Source organism: Styela clava, chromosome 8 (genome assembly GCF_964204865.1).
Source record: "Styela clava chromosome 8, kaStyClav1.hap1.2, whole genome shotgun sequence".
Lineage (NCBI taxonomy): Eukaryota > Metazoa > Chordata > Ascidiacea > Stolidobranchia > Styelidae > Styela > Styela clava.
In genome coordinates this window covers 10,562,521-10,583,426 of record NC_135257.1, presented here as the reverse complement: position 1 = coordinate 10,583,426, position 20,906 = coordinate 10,562,521, and the positions used below count along the sequence as shown (strand labels likewise).

General features: G+C 34.3%; 1 protein-coding gene across 1 annotated transcript in view; it reads right to left on the bottom strand.

Moving 5' to 3' along the window:
- Positions 1-355: 355 nt before the first annotated feature.
- Positions 356-20,906, bottom strand: part of LOC120346119 (dynein axonemal heavy chain 6-like) — a 56,158-nt gene continuing 35,607 nt past the window's right edge. The window contains exons 52-82 of the mRNA XM_039415777.2: positions 19,848-20,023; positions 19,394-19,501; positions 18,844-18,987; positions 18,354-18,480; positions 17,689-17,838; positions 16,838-17,050; positions 16,556-16,732; positions 16,116-16,307; positions 15,623-15,736; positions 15,004-15,162; positions 14,158-14,333; positions 13,500-13,665; positions 12,944-13,072; positions 12,246-12,361; positions 11,770-11,967; positions 11,067-11,238; positions 10,329-10,535; positions 9,890-10,030; positions 9,613-9,759; positions 8,991-9,207; positions 7,792-7,912; positions 6,799-6,904; positions 6,088-6,234; positions 5,482-5,690; positions 4,732-4,903; positions 3,906-4,093; positions 3,639-3,801; positions 2,759-2,912; positions 2,112-2,275; positions 1,338-1,560; positions 356-888 (exon numbers count right to left, since the gene is read on the bottom strand). Of these exons, the coding sequence (XP_039271711.2) occupies positions 785-888; positions 1,338-1,560; positions 2,112-2,275; positions 2,759-2,912; positions 3,639-3,801; positions 3,906-4,093; positions 4,732-4,903; positions 5,482-5,690; positions 6,088-6,234; positions 6,799-6,904; positions 7,792-7,912; positions 8,991-9,207; positions 9,613-9,759; positions 9,890-10,030; positions 10,329-10,535; positions 11,067-11,238; positions 11,770-11,967; positions 12,246-12,361; positions 12,944-13,072; positions 13,500-13,665; positions 14,158-14,333; positions 15,004-15,162; positions 15,623-15,736; positions 16,116-16,307; positions 16,556-16,732; positions 16,838-17,050; positions 17,689-17,838; positions 18,354-18,480; positions 18,844-18,987; positions 19,394-19,501; positions 19,848-20,023 (4,980 nt within the window). The 3' untranslated portion in view covers positions 356-784. The remainder of the gene's footprint in view (positions 889-1,337; positions 1,561-2,111; positions 2,276-2,758; positions 2,913-3,638; positions 3,802-3,905; positions 4,094-4,731; positions 4,904-5,481; positions 5,691-6,087; positions 6,235-6,798; positions 6,905-7,791; positions 7,913-8,990; positions 9,208-9,612; positions 9,760-9,889; positions 10,031-10,328; positions 10,536-11,066; positions 11,239-11,769; positions 11,968-12,245; positions 12,362-12,943; positions 13,073-13,499; positions 13,666-14,157; positions 14,334-15,003; positions 15,163-15,622; positions 15,737-16,115; positions 16,308-16,555; positions 16,733-16,837; positions 17,051-17,688; positions 17,839-18,353; positions 18,481-18,843; positions 18,988-19,393; positions 19,502-19,847; positions 20,024-20,906) is intronic.

Sequence of the window (20,906 nt, the reverse complement as noted above, 5' to 3'; positions counted from 1 at the left end):
CAAGATGTTAGTTAATTAACCCTTGACATACACGGCGAGGATTTACGGTATGGTGAAGGCCACTTGGAAAGTTCACATATATTGAAGATTGAACAGTGGTGGTTTTCACTCTGTTTAAGCACGGGAAACAATTGTTGATTCATTGAAACAATTGTTGATTCATTATTGCTTATGGAATTTGAATAGTTTCTAAAATGTGGATAGAAAATGGCAATCAATACCTAGAAATAACAATCTAAAGAGGCCCTTAGCATCCAATGAAAAGGCGGCGAATTTTGGTATATACCCTCATCTAAAGAGTTTCTCGACCATAAACGAAGGCTGATCCCACTAAGCAATATTATTAAGTTCCAGAGCGATTTATAATAACAAGTTTTATTACCATTACATATATTATGTCAAAATTTTTCTATGAAAACAAAACATCTCGAAGCTACAAAATATATTACAAAAATAATATTTACGAGGCCTAGTTAAGGCAACAGTGAACAATATTGGCTTATGAAAATCACAATGAAACATTCTTGATAAACGAAATTATGCTTGTAAGAATTATTTGAAGTTACATTTATCATAAACTTAAATCAAATGGTTGAATAAGACTTTAAAAAATTACCTCACAGTGAATTAAGATTGTACAAAACATTAGGAGCTACCATTAGGTGCAAAAATTGGAATATTTCAAATGTGCGAAATGAAGTTGAAATTAAAAAAAATATTATTTTTCAAATCTATAAAGACAACTCTATTTTATTTTACAAAAAAATCTGAAAAAAACAAACTACTATTCAGCTAAGCCACACAGCAAAGCTGAACCTTTTGAAATCCAGTAGTCTGGGCTTCTGTCAGTCGGTAGATGCACTGATACAACGAAGTTTGTTGAATGTCCTGAAAAACAAAATGTTATTAGAACGCTAATAACTCATTAATCGGCTTGAACTGTAGCATCGCACTGCCGTTATCATGCACAACAAGAATCTAGTGGCAAATTTTTACACAGGAGAATAGGTTCACTGCTGAGCACTGAAGCTGTGTTTAAGTCTATATGAGCCAGGTTAGGCCATCATTTTATTTCGATTTTCCTTATTGTTAGTTCGGAGACTGCTAAGCCAAGTGAATATACTCCCTGGCCATAGGTTTCAGTCTCTTCACACAACTTCATGTAAAGTAGGCGAAAAAAATTAGTTACCGTACCTCCATATTGGTACACATACTTCTGGAGTGCCCTTTATGACATACTAGATAAAGTCAAATATACAGTATTGTTTGTAACCCATTGTATAAGCATCTAAAGTTTCTCAATAACAAAACATGCGTTTTAAAAACAGATAATTTACCAGTAGTGGACAACACTCCTGCCCTGGCACCAGTTTTGTACAATGGACAATTGTAGTCTTCTTCAGGTGGAGTGAAATCCATTTTAGGTTCCATGTGTAGAATGGGCATTCGTTCATTCATTACTCTTTCAGTTTCGTTTGCCATCAGCATTGTATCATCATCCCATCTGAATGCATCAGTGTACAGACCATGTACCAGAACACCATCAGTTATCTCTGGAAGCTGAGAAAAAGATTTTATGTTAACTTGTGAAATTCTGGTCGACAAATAACACATTAAACATGCAGCCAGTCTAGTGGATTTTCTTACACCTCACTAAAATTGAAAAAAAAAAAAAAAATTGATGTGTGACACCACACTTTAGTTCCGAACTTGAATACATTTATATCCAAAAATGATTTAAATACAATAAAATATAGTGTAATAAGTCATACCAGTGTAGAGAGTCAGTTTTTTTACAATTAGTTTTATCGCTAATAGCAAAATATCTACCAACCCTAAGTTTGGGAACATACCCCTAAAATGCACAGCTGGGGAGCATACTAAGTTGGACGAATAGCCGGTTCTTTCAAAAAGAGCAGTTTATGTATTAGTGGATGTTTGTAAAAAGCTTCAATCAGACTGGAGGTTGAGGTATAAAAAACATGACTGAGTACATTTGTTCAAATGCATTTTGAAAATTCATTCATTTTGGTCCTCAAAAGACTGCTTAATTTGGTTTGTATGTACAAGATCATACATATAATATGGATGAAAGAAGAAAATATTCATACTTCATTGTCAGCTTCAATTTCTTCACCAAATCCAAGATTTGATATTTTTTCATGATATTCGCCCTGATCCCGATATAATGGTTTGGGATGGAAATGGAAGTTGAGTCGATCAATTGGATAATCATATTTTCTTGAGTGGTTTTGCAGAGATCCCGTCAAAAAACCTGGGAAAAAAATTTTTCAGAAACTTTTAATCATAATCTTGCTGTTTGAGATAAATCTAAATGAGTTACAGCAAAAGTTTACCAATATTCCACATTTAAGCAGGTCTATTATTGACAAGAATCACGAAATAGCTTAACATAAGTGGTATGAACCGGGGGAAAGATGATCTGACTTGGGGGCAAATTGTGCAAGCCAAAAGTGGTCATTGACAGCATAGCTGATTGTAATCTTGTTGAGATTTCTCTGCCGTCTAATAGATGTTACTATATTTTCACTGCAAACTGTTCAGCCTAGTGCCACATTTTTGTATTTAACTAACAGCCCACATGAAATATACAAAGTTGAGGGAGTCTTTTTTTCACTTTTGAAATTTGCAAAGATGCAAATGTGAGGATACATTTTGAGAACTCTCAGCTTGACATAAGTTTGACAATTGGTTTAATGGTTTGCAACCAGTCCTTCGCTACCCATCATAATTATACCTTGTGGGAAGAAGAATCCTGATATCCAGAATGATTTTGGTGGTCCAGTATAAATCCATCGTTCAATAAAGAAGCAACGTAGTTGAACATCTCTTACCCATGATGCAAGGGGCATGAGAGATGGATAAGCTGCTGCAGCCCATAATCCAGGAACCTTGAAATGAAAATTATTCAGATTTGGTTTTTTATCACAAATAATGCTTGTTTCTTTTACTGTTGTACTGTATATTTAACTGTATATTAGTAATTAAAGTGATGAACCCAACTATATGGGTGATTTCGTTTTCAAATCCATGTCTATCACCAAAGTGTGATATATTAGATAGAGCAGTGATCGGCCCTTTGTTCTCGGAGCTCTGGCTCCCATAAATCAGAGTAGCTAAAGCAATTTTTTGTTAGGAGCAGTGGGAATTCAATGAAAGTCGGGAGCATAAAGTCGATTCCTGCTCACTAATTACAAATCACAACAGTTATAAGTCGAGACTGGTAAAAATCGGTCACCTTAAGATGATTCAAATCTGTCAAAACAACCTTTTTTTTTCATTTCATCGTAAACTGAAATATTGCATCATACGTAATTTATTCGGCTTCATTCTATAGTAAGAACTAGAATTATGCATCATAAGTGGTTTTCAGAGAGTTTAATAGCCACTGACACTAGAGTAGATGTTCCGGCTCCGAGTAGGTTTGAGTTTGACAGAAAGGATGCCAAATAGCTCTTTCACTGCTTAAGGTTGCCGACCCATGGGATAAGTTGTGCCGAACTGGGAAGATTTCAATTTTCGATCGTTCCAACAATGGTTGCTATTTACATAACAGTAGTAGCTTGTCCAGAGACTCGTTATGAGAGTTGAAAACGTTCCATAAAATATATACCGACCTGGTTGTTCAAGAAACTCGAGTAGATCATTTCCATTTGTTCACTCATGACAACGATACCAGCAATAGCTTTCTTGAGTGTTCCAAGAGACGATTGAATGACGTTAATTAATTTTTTAAATCTTTCTACTTCTTGTTGAAGCACGGTTGTTAGAGAGTTCACTCTAGATAGGCAAAAAATCATAAATATTTATAGAAATATGAATAAATAAAAAATTTCATAATCAATGTTATGATAGGATTACAAATGATGATAAAATATACACACCTTCCTTTAGAGTCAAGTTTAAACATTGATGCTTCAGCCTTATCCATATCAAGTACGAAATTGAGTTTTTCCATGATGCTTTCAGCAAGTTCTTTCACAATATCATCACTGGATTTTCCACTTCCTCCTCCAGACATTCTTGGTTGAACATCAAGAATTGTTGTCACCATGATGTTTGTCTCTTGTTTCTGTGATAAAAAATGTAAAATTTGGATAAATCTATATAGTCATTCGACAAAATACTGTTTTATATAAATATGTATTGAACTGTAGTCCATGATCACATACAACAAGTTCTGTATTACACATTGTTATATTGTGGTTGTGTGTGCGTGTGAGTGTGTGTGAACTAATTTAATACTTCTATGTGGGTGAACATGTACCACTTCTTTTGGCAAAACCTTCCAACTTAAATTATGTCATTAATCTTACGTTTTTGTTTGTTCTCCTGATTCTATAATCAGTTTTTATTTATTTGTTTTTATCAATTATTTTATTGTTTGTTTTGCTGATTATGGAGCGAATATGAACTTATACCTTTATACCACCAAGTGTGGAACCGAGAAGGTTATTGAACATCGTCAGCGGATAACGATGCCGAGCCACCAGCACCCTGGTTATATGGGTTGATGGTTTTTTTCTCAATTTGTCAAGAGTCTGTGCTTTTATTTAAATTTTCATCAAATTTCACATTATCTTTAATTGTACCTGAACTCACTTTGTTTCAAGAATGTTTATCACCAATCTTGCCCGCTTCTATCGTGCCACTCAGCCCATATGCTAATGTTTATTGAAGTATGTAATCTGCAACTTAAGTAAAATTTACCTGGAAAGACAAGTTAGCATTCATGTGCATTCCGAATATCTCTGGATCATCAGAAACTGGCATTTTATCAATGTAGTCTCTGTATTCATCAATTGTTTTATATTGAGGAGCAAAATAAACTCCAGAATCTGAATATTTGTAGTCAGGAGACAAAGTATCTTCACGGAAGAATCTGTAAAAAAAATACATAAATTATATATTTTGAAATAATAGACACCAACAGTGTCGTGCTCAATGCAGAAAACCATGTTGGCATCTTAAGTTTGAACTATTCGTTCGCAGTCTGCTATTTATGCAAAGCATATAATTTCCACCAAATTTCTTTATAATTTTACAAGCCTTGTATAAAGATGTGTTTAAGGCCAAGACATCACCTCATGAAGATAATTCCTTGAGGTATTAATTATTTAAAGTATTACCTCACAGTTAGTTTTGTAGGTAAAGTTTATTAATGTACTCGTATAAAGTGAGCATAGGGATAAGTTGCAAAATTGTTGTTGCTTTTGAAGTAACATTGATATGACTTGCTACGTTATCGACATGAATTGGTGGACTTGACTTGTAATTTTGATTTGAAGCATCTTAACGTTCAAATAACAGATTTATGTGTATTTGGGCATAGGCTGCTGTTAAATGTGATCAGTCAATTGACCTTCATGTCCACATATTTCAGCATTGTTCTGTTGTTGTATTAGATTTGAATTACAATTATAATTGGTAATGATTATCAAGATCAGTTCTATTCTCCACCTGCTTAGAACTGTTCTCAAACAACGTTGATCCCAAGCATCAGTGACTCTACCGCCATATGTGATTTCACCAGTGATATAAATGAGAGCATCCCAGGGAATTCTCGTCTCAGAGCAGAAAAGTTGAAGATTCAGCAAAGCACATTCTCTGTCAGAATCAGTGAATTCATAACGTATGTTCCAACCTAGAGGTCCAAACTTCTTTCTTTCCTGTTAAAACATAATATATAAATTTGAAAATCAAGAAAGCATTGCTCAAATATATGGGGTATGGGGAGAGTAAGTAGGACTGATATTGTCATCACAATTGGAGCCAAATGATAGAAAGGATTGCACCAAATTTCATTTGAATTTGAAAATATGGTATCAAATTTTAAGGTGTGCCTGTGAACTATAAGGAGGCAACAAAATTTATCTTGTTCACATGTTAAGGTCTTGTGTCATGTATAAAAAAGAATTGACAAACTCTGACACGAACTTCGCTTTAGAACTAGTTGATTTTCGATCATTTATATGAAATAGCAATTAACTTTTTAATATTTCCCTCCTAAACTAGGAAAACCTTTTCTCAATGATTTATTCGGAATAAATAAAATAAAAAGTGTACTTGAATAATTGCATGGAAGAAGCAGATTCCAAAAATCACTCTTCGCCAATTCATGTCCAGAAGATTATCTTCGAAAAATGTTTTAGAAATTGCAGAGAATGCTCCTCTTACATTTGATCGAAGACCTTTCGGAGGTTCATTTGTTACCTGACAAAATTAGAATCGAATCATGTCAAAGTAGTTGATACATTCTCACATATCGGTAATACATAATAAAATAGGTTATGAGAGAGTGTTCAATCGTACTTATAGTCTAGTGATGTTACTGTTTCAATAAAAACAGGATGTCAGTCATATTGATGATACTGGTATTGGAGCAGCAGCATATATAAAATGATATTTAATTAATGATAATGATAATGATTAATGATATTTCAACATATCAGGAAAGCGAAGAGCAAATTATATTGTGAAAATTGTGAATTTTAATAAAAAACAGGATTTCAGTCATTTTGAAGATAATGTTATTGAAGCAGCATATATGAAATAATACTGATATTTCAGCATACCAAGAGCGCGAAGAACAAATAATATTGTGAAAATTGTGAATAATAACATCCTGAAGAGCAGAATGCTTAAAATATTTATGCAATTTTGTCATCAATCTAATGGATATTGCTAATGTTGGCAAGACAATTGTTTCGTATATATATAAAAGGTGGATACTGAATAGCCTTCTAGCAAACTCGTGATTCAACATATTCAACTAACCTTGACAGAACCCTGTAGAATAGTAACAGGGAAGAAATTCGTGGGCATTGAACTGAGAAAGAGTCTGAAATCATCGTGAATATATTCAACTCCTTTTTCTTTGAATCTGTCAAAAAGACTCTTTTATTATTGTGTTGCTCATTAATAAACTTTATCTTAGACTAGAGGTAATATCAAGAATAACCATAGATATACTGCATGTCCGTAGTGTTGTCTATCGTAGGCTCATCTTCAATTATTATACAGGTTCGGCAAAAAGTTGGATTACAGATCACATGGTCAAATAATAGGGCGCTCCAGAAGTATGTGCACCAATATGGAAGTAACTATAATTTTGTTCACCTACTTTACATCAAGTTGTGTAAAGGGACGGAAAGCCTACCAGCAAGGGGTATATTCACTTGGCTAACACAAACAGTTCTCGAGCTCATAATGGCACTAAAATAAGGGAAATCAGAATAAAATTATGGCCCAACCCTAACCCGGTACAAATACTACAGGAGTACCAATAATAGTGTAACTGCAATCGTACTTTTTGGCCCACCCTGTCGTAATTGCAATCAGAATTTTGTTTATTTAAGCATTCTTTTATCTTTCAGAATAATCTTGGAGTAAACTCTTGCTGGGGAACTTGATAAAGATAGTTTAATGTTTAAAAAGGCAGCTAACATTATCATTGGACAGACAAGTTTGCAATAATTTGTTGTACTTGTCTAGTATATGTGATAGAAGAAAGTTTACAATACATCATGGAATGATACCTTAGCAAAAATTCTTTCTGTCATTAGGTGATTTACCAATTATTTCACTTTTTACCAATATGAATCTGAAACATTCGAAAGTCTAATCTTCTTTATATTCTATCAAAAGATGATTTTTGACCAAAAGATGCGGGAATTTGATTAGTCCAACTTGGTGTGATACATATGTGTTCCAGTTGTTAATAAAAAATTTGTTATTGTTATAGGTAAATGATAGGTAAAGAAAACTTACTCTTTGATGACTTCTTCTAATCTTGGCATGAAAGATTTTGCCAAGTGACAATTTTGTAAGAAGACCCATCCACCATGTTCTCGTGCTTTGTTGAGGAGTTTTTCAGCAACTGGTCCTTGACCTGAAATTCAATAAAACAAAAATAGAAATATCACACGAAAATAAAAGTATATCATATGCAGACATTTTATTCATCAGATCGATCATCAGATTTCCAGCTTTAATATTGTACCAAACCAGTGGCTTTTTAAACTGCACATCATGGCGATATAATAAATAATAATTTCAATTGGGTCGCAAAACATCAATCCAAAATTATTTATCTGCCAGCAGAACTTGACATAAAAATCTAAAAATTAGGCTTCGGGGAAAAGTACAACTGGTCATATTGGAAATTGAGAGTTGTTGTGATTGTTCAAATGCAGAGAAACAAGCTCATAAATTGCATTGAATAAATGTGAATGCATTATAAAACTTTTCTTGTCATGATTTAATGTTAATAAAGTCGAACTTTATTCATGATGCTTTTTAATTTGTATGATAGAAAATAACATGTCATGAGTTCAAAACGATTGGAAACCAATATACCTGAGTTTATCAAAATGGGCCCTCAGGGGGCCACAAGCAAACACGTACAATAATATGTTTATTTGATGCTTTGACTGTAATGCTTTAGTCTTTTGCTTACATTTGTTGGCTTTTTTATATTAAATGTTGTGCATAAAATAACTGATGGAACATGTTAAAAGCAAAACTGAGTATTGTTAGCAAAGTGTTGAGAATTATTGGGAGAAGGCCCACAGATCATGAAAGTTTGAAAAGCACTGCTCCAAAGTGACAATTTAAAATTTCAAAGATGGTAAAAACAAGAGATGTTTGAATAATCCTAAGTGATTTAAGAGTCTTGCTGCACACAAACATAAATATATTTCTGTAATGTTTCGTCCGACCAAAGTCAGACTTCCTCAGACAAACATTAGTATAGCTATCTTCACTCTTGCTACAGCATCCTTGCATTATATGCATACGAATCCACAGGCACAAAAGCATTGACGAAGGATAAGTAGTTACGATAAGTCTCGCAGAAACCAAATCGATAACACATATTTGAATAATAAGGCTATACAGCACATTTTATATGTGAATCATTTTGTCTTAACAATGTTAAGGTTATCCAAGCAATCAAAATCATATCTCACCTTGACCAAGAGAAATAGCCTGAATGTTGCTTTCATAATCACGTTCTTTAGCAAATCTCAAGAAAGCACCCATAGGATCAGATCCAGTGCTTAGTACAAACACAAGTGGAATCATATTAGTAAGATCAGCATAGAGAGATGCGAGAGAAACAGGTGGATTTTCAACAAATGGTTTTCCAAGCTTCATCATAACAAAGTCAGTGATAGAGTTGACAAGCTGCAAAATATCAATATAATGTATGTCCAATAAAACTTTAATTTGGAAAACTGCACCTTGCTAATGTATGGGATAAAGGAAAAATAAGTAATATAACAAAAATTGAACATGAAAAACACATTATACTAATAAGGCTGACATTTGTTTTTCTATGCTAATCAAGAGATACATTCTGTCACAAGTTTTTTGTATTATTTATACAACAGTAGAGACTTTGAATGATATTAATATAAGGATTCAAAAAACAAAATATTTTACTATTCGCCAGTATACTATACAACTATACCAGTACAAAACGAATTATTAGCTCGTACTCGTGAAACAATCAAAGATTGCTTCAACACCACATTCATCAAGCATTGAAAATACAATACCAGAAAGGATGTGAAAAATACACTGCCATACCTTTTCTTCTATAAAGTTCTTGATAAGTATCAGTTTCTGGAAGGTTGTGAGTCTTTCTTCCCAATGTCCGACGAGATCACTTGTATCTGGTGGTTCTTCATCATCTTTGGGTGTGGCTGGTCTTACATATGGTGGCGGCTCTGGAACCTATACAAATTTTGATACAATGCCCAATTATCCTTAGAAATACAGACATTCAAGCCTGAACAGTGGGTAAAGGTCAAAATTTATTTATGGTGCATACTTCATGAGGAGTGTATTCTGAAATATAACTTACAGTATATTCACTCCATTCTGCGGGATTGAGGCGGATCTCTATTTCACCCATAGCACAATATATTGGTGTTCGTAAGAGGTCTTCTGTAAGTCCTTTGAAGCCTGGTAAACTGTCTTCCAAATCGTTGCATTTGTCCCAAACCTAAATGCAGAACGCATAATGCATGAATCGAAAGAATTGACATCGATTCTGACATTAAACAGCTTTTTTCTAACCTTTCGCAATTCTATACATTATAAACTGAGTATTGTATGATTCCTGCATAAGAAATTGGCATATGGTATTGGACACTTTGTTTAGAGCCAATGCTGAGAAATTGAAATAAAAATAAATAAAGAAATAAAAAAGTTATCAATAGAAAGATTGTACAGGCAGCAATGTGGTTTGATTTTATTTTTTTCAATTCCAGTTGTAATATGTTGATCTGAATAGAACAAACCTCTTCTGAAAGCCAGTCAACTTCAGGTTTAAGAGGATGTTTACGATCCATTCCTGATGGTCCTCGTAAGAAAAAATTCCATTCATTTTCAGGTATAGTTCCTCGTTGTTTGAGAATGTCAACACAAACCATGAAGCTGAAGATGAGCTTATGACGCTCAAATAGACCTCGTGCAACATTACGATAGATCGCAAAAGTCGTTTCATTCTGTAAAATATTTTGTAAATTTGGTAAATGATTACAGTATTCACAGAAACATTGGTTAAGTCAATGGTTAGGAAATGTTACAACATATTTAGATACATTCTCCATTTGCCTATTTAAGGATCCCTATTTCCCTCACTACGCACAATCATCTGTACTCCTATAGTGTGTTAGGGTTAGGCCCTAACTTTATTCCGATTTTCCTCATTTTAGTTCTATTATGAGTTCGGGGACAGTTTGTGTTAGCCAAATGAACATACCCCCTGCCCATAGATTTCAGTCCCTTTACACAACTTGATGTAAAATAGGCGAACAAAATTAGTTACCTCCATCCATATTGGTACACACACTTCTGGAGCGCCCAATTATCAGCAGTTTATTAACTGGTGATATGTGCACCTTGCACTGGGGTTGTTGAACAGTTTGTAACGTGAGCATAAATGCATTATAATACTCATGAATTCGTCAATATTAGTATTAGTAAATTTGTAGCTGTAAGGTTTAACTATATATGAGTCAAAAATAAAACCATACCAGCAATATATTCAGTCTCTTGTTCAAATCTTTTGATTTTTCAGCATTGTTGATGGTCATGTTGAATATGTCATTAAAATATTGAAGTGAAAACTGATACATAGGATCAATCTCACATAGTGATGCAACAACAAAGAACAGAACAGATCCTCTGGTTGCAACAGGACGATATCTGGTTGAATACAAAAATAAAATATAGCAAAACGTGCTGGATGCGATACACCAAGGTTAGTGAAGACTGAAGAGGTTGACTATTATTTATGGAGCCCTACAATCAATTTATCTTATATAATGACTCGGATGTAGTGTCGAAATGTGGCAACAAGGCAGTAATTAAAATATTCTATCGGAACTTATTTGAATTACCGCCTTGTTGCCACATTTCGACGCTACAGTTGTTAAATTTTATCAATGCCGTTATTGCTTCTTCGGACAGTTCAGTATTTTAATAAGTAAACGAATAGATCGCAAAGCCCCTGGGGTCATCTCATGGAGCCTGGGGCTCTTTATGAAGCACTTTGAGAACTTATGCACTACACTATACGACCGGCTCTTGAATCATTCTTGAAATATCAATTTCATATGTGATTAAGATATTTTCTACTCTTTTATTGAAAACAAGGCTCTGTGCATATGAAGATACAGTCTTGTAGGAGCACAAGCTGGCATTACTGCTCTAAAACAAAATTATTTCTCAACTGACTTCTCTCGAGCTTCCGAAATGTTGAGTTCTGTCGCTTCAGCTTCTTCGAGTCGTTTAGAAATCACTCCTGATGTTACTTTTGAGTCATTAAGAGTGTTGATGAGTGCTTCATTGTCAAGAATATTTCCCTCAGATTGGAAAAGTAATTTCAAGATTTGATCTTCAATTGATTTCAGTTGTGCTTTATCGGCGTTAATTCTAAAATAGAGGTTGTGCGTCATTCAAGTGATGAAATTTTTCCACAAATTTGGGAGACATATGGTATGCCAAATTAAACTAACAGTGTTGACAAATGAAAGGTGTTAAAAGGTTTCATTGGGTTCTGATCAGCATTTGTACAAATCTTTGTCCAATCAATAAATAACGTTTTAAATGCAATAGTTAGTACTGAGTAACTGGGACATTATCGCAGCATTTCTTCAAATGGCAACAATTATAAATTCCATTTATTATTGCAGGTTTAAGTATGTTCTCACCTCAAAATAAGCTGATTTCTCTGTTCCTCGAGATCTGGTCTTTCCAGTCTGACAACATCACTCAAAATCTGATCTTCAAGTCCAAGTTTTGTGACAGTGAAATTAATGATGGTGACCTATAAAAATTGTTAGCCATGAGGCACTTGTTTTTAGAATGATTGCCTATGCCAAATATTAAATTGACATTTTTTAACAACTTCGAATGAAAGGTAGAAATAACGATGTTGGTTGGTTATCAGAACTAGTCGTAGAATGGGCTCAGCGGTGTGGCGCATCGTGCCAAGCATGAGTAATACGCCACCCTGCGTGAAGTTGCAGGTTCGAATCCCATGCGAGACGTTTGCTGGACCCTTTCGCCACCGTAGGGTGGTTCGCGTTACCGCTGGTGGGTTACGGCTTCCTCCACCATCAAGTCCATGCTTCCGATAACAAATAACTGGCTAACTAATCCCATACTCAACATGGACTGGTAACCAGACGTTATTTCCCGGGATAAATATATAAATCCTTTCCCATCTTATCTTAATCATGTTGGCAATGTAAATCACAAACCATTTTTTTAAAAGGTGTAGGATACAGATCAAGTATAGATATTAAAAAAGTGAATATTCATAACTGACATGTTTTATTGCTCCAATTATAACTATCAAATGACACTGGTAAATACTTTACCTATAAAAATACCAATGGTTACATACCTTGATACAGACTTCAGGTAGATAATGAGGATTAGACATCTTTGTTGTCATGTAGAATCGGAAGTTTTTATCATAATCAATATCTGAATCTCCGAGACGAATCAACATCCGACCACCGGACATGAAGGTCTATAAGAAAATATCATGATTATGGATATCAGACATATTAGGCAGAACCTGTACACTTTTTGTCAATACTATTACTCTAAGGAAGTCATTATAAGCTGGTTAAAGTAATGTTACTCTAACGAGGTAGTCTCAATGCTGCTATTTTATGTATTGATTATTGGCTTGATATTAGGACATATCAAAAGGTGTTGAAAACTTTACTAGACACCAACGCAGTATTGTTGAACTTTTCAAAATTTGATTTGATTTTACAGACTATAAGCTAATAGATATTGGAAACACCATTTTCATATTCATAAAAATTCATTTCCACTTTTCATGGCAAAGTTCCCATGTCTTTACGTTGATATCTCGAAAATTTCTAAAACTGCAAAGTGCAAAAAAGATGCACAGAAATGGCATTGCTTGAAGATAACATATAATTGACCTGTTTAAGAAGTACAGGTTCAAGTGCAGGATCCAATGTTTCTTCGATTTCTTCACACAACACAGGCATTCCAATCCTGATTGAATTTTCTAATGTTCTCAAGAAATTTGGATCACTCAGTTTGATAACTTTCAATCCATTCTTTGTTTCTTTGTTACGGATCCATCTAAATATCGAGAAGCAAATAGCAGCATAACAAAAATGTATAAACAATTCGGGTTTTAAACAAACGTTGCTTGTTACAGAGCACCCCATTCTAATTCAACTAAACATATATTATAACTAGGCGTTTTAAGTTTTACCCATATCCATAGGGGTCGGTCAACCTTGCCCGCTCTCTTCATATTATATAATATGATCATTGTTTTTTTCCACTGGTGTGGATAAATGTTTAAACGGAAACAAATTATTATCTCTCTCATACATAATATTCTAGGATATTATACTATGTACTGTGTGAATATGCCTCCATGTATTTTTAAAAGAGAAATTGTTCAGAGCAATGTCATGTGCATCCATTCCACAAGACTCATCTGAGAGTAGTTACGGATGCCAAGAACACAATATATGTCTATGATGGTGCATTTTTGCTATTTGAGATTCGTAAATGCATGTCATAATTTTAAAATATTTGTTGTAATGAACATAAAGATCTCACCTGTTTGCCTGATCTTGTGGGTCAATCATAAGAGGCCAACGACGAGCTCTAGTTACCAGAATAGCATTTTCAGTTGACACTGCATCACGAGGTAAACCCTCTGTATTCCACTGTCGTATTTCATAAGCATCTCCCAAGATTTTAACCAGACTCAAATCATCAGATGTAGGAATTTCCTGTATATGAAAATCTTACGCTTGAATTGACCCTACACACAGAGTCTCTATCAGGGGCATATCCCTCCCCCTTTTGAAATGCAAAAAAGGCATTTTTCTGTATCATTCATGGAATTTTTCACAGCTGCAAACGCTTTTTAGAACCTCAAGTCTCTTGAAAACCCACAAACTCGCTGTTACGGTTTAACGGCAATTAGAAATTTCAGAACTCCCCCTTCAAATAACAAAGAGGCAGGGAAGGTTTGTAAACAACAGACTGCTAGCAGGTTCTCATAGTGCAAATGGGCACATCATCTTAACCTGGGGCAATGCTCGATCAGCTCCAAACTATATGGTATATATGCTACATAATCCATAACCAAACTATTGGACAACTCCGCGTCACTTTTGTCACATCTGACCAAATTTTCAAATATTAAACTGACCTAACTTACAGCCTGTAATACAAATTAGACATAGTGTTTCTAGTTGTGAATTGTATTAATATGTTTGGTAGTGAAATGAAAACAGGTGTTGTGAAGTAATTTCATAATACCAGTAATGTAATTTTTAGTCACCCGATATTATTGATGGTTCAGCCAGCTTAGCTTTTACGATGTTGCACGAATGCTTGAAATAGCAAGGATTGAACTCCTAATAAGTCTTACATTTACTAAAAGAAATCACATACCAGTTCTTTACATTTTTCAGTCCATCCAATAACAAGTAAATCTCTGTATGTAGATGTGAAAGCACCATAATATGCAATACATGCTGCTGCAATAAACACATCACCAACAACGTTTCCAATCTGAATTTCAAATTCCTCTACTTTCTCACCCCAACGTACCTAGTACAAAAACAAAGAGTTGAAATATAATTTTATTGACTTGTTAATGACAATGACATGGACGCAAATTGAAGGGTAATATAGTAGCAAATACAGTTGCATGCCTCACATGCTCGGATCATGCTCGCTATTGCGCAGCTGATTATTTGCAAAAAGTTGTCAGTTTTTATCCTGTGAGAATAGATTATGTGTGAGAAGGTTGCTTTATGTCTTGCCTTGGTATAGTGCTCTACTAATCCATGAATAAACCGATTTCACTTAAATTGTTTATTCACATATCATCTATCAGCAATGAAGATGACCTGGTAGTTTGATGAAACACCATGTCATTAGGTTATCTTCTGCATTTTTATTCCCCTGGTTACAATTTTGAAGTTTTCTCTATATTTTATATAGTAGGAAGTATGAACACTGTCTGTATTAGAGTAAAACCTGGAGCGAATTGAAAACTCATACTTACTTGTTCATCTCCCAATGCAGCAGTTAGTTTTCCTGCTCGCTTCAGTCTGGCAGCTGTTAATGCCATTGTTTTCATAAGATGATCTTTCTCTTGTACACTGTGTTCAAATGATGCCTGAATAAAAAACAGTAAACATTATAAAGCGAGAAAATCTATTTTAATAGATGTATATTCATCGTAAAGATGGAAGCAAAAAACGACTGACGAACCAATTGAGCTAATCAAGAAATTGGAAATTCAAAAAATCTTGTCACAATCAGTTGTATGTTGAACGCTACTTAGTATGAAGAGCTTTGTCCATAAGTGAAAAATTTCAAAATTATTCATGTGTTTTTGAAATTGTTCAATGTAAAAAAAGAAGCTTGAATTTGGCAAATCTATAAAGAAAATAGTGCTTACCATATATCTGTGAAGTATTTATAGTGAAAATATGTGTTGAAAATCTTAATCAGGGGTTTACCTACACCTGCCAACATCAATGTCTTATACATACCTGTAAATCAGCGATTTGAGCCTCTACTGCAGCCAATTTATCCTGCTTTTCTTTGAGGGATGCCATAGTCACGTCAAGTTCAGCTTGTGCAGCACGAAGTCTCTCTCGCTTAGGTTCAACTTCTCTCACAACATGAGAGTAAGTGTACATTGCTCTCACCCACATGCACATTGATCTGCAAGCTTTTGAGACCTGAATTGTAAAGGAGAGTAGAAACAAGATGAGTAACACTCTGAATAAGACTCCAGACAAGCACATCCTTTCCAGTATGTGAGTAATTGATTTTGCGAATCATTTATGTTCATACTATACTATTCATATTATCCTAAGTAAAGTGGTAGCACATGAAATTCCTGGACTCAGCAGGACTTGATATCTTTCTCAAATTTTTTTTCAACAAATTTCAACAAATTTTTATGAAATTTACGAAAAAACCTCACTTTTTCCACTTTTTCTGGTACAAAATCAGCATTGTTGATATATTTTGTTAGTTTTGACAAAATCTTGTTTGGAATATTGTCTTTGTCATATTCAAGTAATCGTTTCAAAAAGTTTGGATCTCCCAACAATCCTTTTGCTGTTGCCCAGTCTGGTTTTGCATTGAGAAGAATTGCAACCTATAAAGAGATAAGATTTTTTGATTAGCCAACTAGTAAAAACAGCAACTGGAATACAGATATGACCCAGGCTTGTGGTTAGTAGAATTGGATTTTCATATTTACCGTTTCCAAGACAACTTGGACAAGATCAGGTGGTTTGGCAAATACTTTGATTTCAGCGATGTCACTTTTATCCAATGCATCCAAAGCTTTGTTTGCAGCAGATAAAACAGGTAATGCCTCATCCAAGTCACGTTGTGCATCGGCCGCAATTGCTTGTGTTTCCTCAGCTTTCACTTTGGCAACAGCTTCATCTTCCAAAACTACTTTTCTTACCTGAAATAAAAAAGTGTATATTATGGTCGCATTAAAACTAAGCATGTTTGACTGAAGACCATAGACCAGTGGTGCCCAACTTTTTATGGTTTTATGGCTCGTTGCCCACTTCCGATGGCCCCCTGTTTATCATTCCAGTGTTTATATTGTTACTTTGATTAATAGATTCCAAATTTTATCATGTTCAAACAATTCACGCTCAACAAAGTGAAAATATCTTCTGAAATAACCTTATCAAGCAATGAAACTAGGAAGAACAGGGAATTTTCTTTTAAAATGAAAAGCGATTGAGATCCGCACTGTGTATTATTACTAGTGTTTTCGATCCTATTCGGTGCTCACTTATCCAGTTCTTCTAAACTTTTTTGAATGAGTTCATGTTCATATTTATAGAAGTTTCATCCGATTAACTATGGCCATAACTAGATAACAAGCATTGGGAACTTGATAAAACGCTGTAGCTTGACATATTTAGTGTTATTGAGTTACAGTTTACTCAAAATAAAATAAGAAAATATTATATTGTTATATAAACCATAACAATAGGTGGAAAACAATTTCTGCAAATGTGAAGTTGACAAATAATCGACAAATAATAAATTCTTATGTCATAAATACATTTTTTATTTTCGTTTAACCTGATCAGCCTTTTCTTGATCAACAGTCAACCTTTCCATCAATTCTTCTGTTTCTTTGCTTTTCTTTTTCAGTTCAGGTTCGAGAGCAGTCAGTTCTTCCTGCATGCTGTCTACAAGCTCGTTGGTTTCAAGAAGTTTACTTAGACCAGTCTGAAAAAGACAACATAAAATGTATAACACTCTGATACAGTGGTTCTTAAACGGCGGGACGCGCCCCACAAGGGGGGGGGGGGGAAAGGGGGTTAGCCAATTTTATGAGGGGCATGGAGCTGATCAAAAATAAAAATATTTGTCCGATTTGATATTGGCACCTTATCCTGGTTATTTACATTTCTTTGTTGTTTAGAGATTGCAATTTCGTCCACATATTTTCAACGAATTTTTTGAATAAAACATATTTTCGCCCTACTATCTGTTATTTGTAGCTTATTGTTAGCTAGTTATTTTTGAGGTGGGGCGCAAGACTTGACAAATTCTAAAAAGGGGGCGTTGCTAAAAAATCTTGAGAACTACTGCTCTAATGTACCGTTAGTTGAATTTACTCATTTAGTATACAGTAATACAGGAATATGTCAATACATAAATTGATTGGGATCTATGTCCTGAATACAGTTTTGCAATTAAGTTTGACTTCATTTATGAAATGATACAAAATTTTAATTCACCTTAAATCTATCTCTTGCAACGACAAGTGATTTCTTTTTCTCGTCCAACATGCTGAGATACAGATTAATCAATTCCAGATAAGATGTTGGTGTAGTGTAATAATGACGACGTAGTTCGGAATAAAATCTGAGATATAAGAAAAAATATTTGTAGCCTGTTATCTTTATAAGACAGGTAAGGCAGTCATGTTTTTGCCATTTCGGATTAAGTGAAAAATATGATACATAATAAATCAATTTTCGGCGCTCCCGTAGTATGTGCACCAATAAGGACATAATTTTCCTTATTTTAGTTCTATTACGAGTTCGGGGACTAGCCAAGTGACTCCCAGAGTATTTGTACCTGAAATTATGGCCTAACCCTATCTGCCATCTTGGTTTACATACTACATGAGTACCCAATTTTCTTCCATTAAGATAAGTTCAAGATACTTATTCGAAAGATAGTAAATATGTGCTGTAAGTAGTAACAAAATAAAAAATGTTTTACCGTTCAGCCATTTTATTGACGCTTGTATGGATCTCCACACACATCGTAGACAATTTAGGTTTGATAGCATCATCTAATCCTTCTACAGGAGCAAGGAAAGATTCTGACACACTGAGTAAAGCTTCTTCTGGCCATTGGACAAACCTTATGTGTATGAAGAAAATATAAATCCAATATAAAAGATAATTTTCAAAAAGGTAAAAATATGAGTCGGAAATTCAATGATGAGGCCTATTCAATTCTTACTGACTTACTGAAATAATTATTGCACCATTTTTTCTTTGCCCATTCTCAGATAACATAAAAAATAAACTACCTTAACTGATAAGTAAAAAAAAATTGTGTCTGTTGTTCTGGAATTTGACCAAAGCATCAACTAAGATATAATATGTATTTATCTATAATGACCTATTATGCTAACATTATACCCATACATAATATGAACAAAGTTTTTCATATTTCATTTTGGAAGAAGCTGAAGGCGACCTTGATTTAACAAACAACTTAATTCAATTAACAAATTAATTCAAATCACAAGAGTCATATTTACCAATCAATAGTACAGCAGTTGACAAGAGACGGGAACATACGACATCTTGCACGGAAAGAATCACCAACAGGAGACATACATAATACAATATGTAGATTTTGACGAACTCTGTACGAAAAAATATATATAAAAAAAATTGGCCCATTTCTTACACGACACTTTCTAAACAAGGCCCTATGTAAGTGATGATACTGATATATAACGTTCTGTAAGAAGCTACTGAAATAACCTGTTAAATTAGTTAGGTATAACGCTTTAACCGCGAGGCCAAACAAAACAACAAATCATCAAAAAATTACACAGCATGTAAAAATTCTTTCTTTCAAATCACTAAGTAATATAAATAGAAATATTATAAATAGTAAAAAAGGCATTCTGTTTAGATTTACAAATTTTGATTTTTGTTATTGCCTAATAAAAGAACTCTTAAAAGAGAGTTTTGAATTGTACCTACCTAGCGATGAAATGTTGGAAGACACCATCTCTATCTCCTTCTGCAATTCCAGCAGCTTTAGCAAATGGCCGTACAGCACCAAGCACTTGTTCCAGATCATCTTTCTCAAATAAATTAGGAACTTCTCCTGAGTTGAGAATGTTGTTGATATCCTCAAGAAATTCCTCTTGAACAATCTAACAAAAATTAAACATTTTTTTCCGAAAACACTAATAACTTACCGGTATTCATATATAAAGAAACAGTGTAGAATTATATCCTAAATACTATCTTTTTGTTTATTCAAAAAACATTAGGAGAAAAATACTAATAACAACCTAATAAAACCGTATTCAGTAGCCAGCCCCATTTATTGGGGGGCTGTCCAGGGTCTTGGTAAGAGAGAATATTCAAATACAATATGAGACTTGATATTTAAAAAATATATATTTCAGTACTACTACGAGTGATTCTCCCTGATCTATAGAATAAGTAGGGTTACCATATTTTTGTGACTTCAAATCGGGACGCCTCAAAAGACAACGACTCCTTAGCTGTGATTTTGTAACTTCACATTTTCCGATTTTACAACATAGGTTACATTCCTACATTTAAAGCTGTCTCGGCTGTCTTTATTGACCATATTGTTATCAAAATTTCATGCGCATATTCTCTGCCCAAATATCGGGTTCAGTTCGAAAAATAGGAAGGAGTTGACGTTAACGATACCGGTACAAATAGCTCGAATTTAGACTAATTAGTATTGGTTTTACATGCTATACGTCTGCCATCAATGGGAAAACGGGATTAGCGGGAAACGATTGCATTCACATTCAATGGGTAACGCTGCGCTACACAGAAACAACAGTAACGAGAACATGTTTGTGTATTATGCTGGAAAAGCGGGACTTTTAGCTGACTTATCGTGACGGCGGGACAAAACGCTAAAAAGCGGGACTGTCCTACCTAAAGCGGGACGTATGGTAAGCCTAAGAATAAGACAACGTTCTTTTTTATAATATTCATAACACAACTATCGGTTTTCTATGCTTTTGAACTGTGTATAGTATAATGTCATTC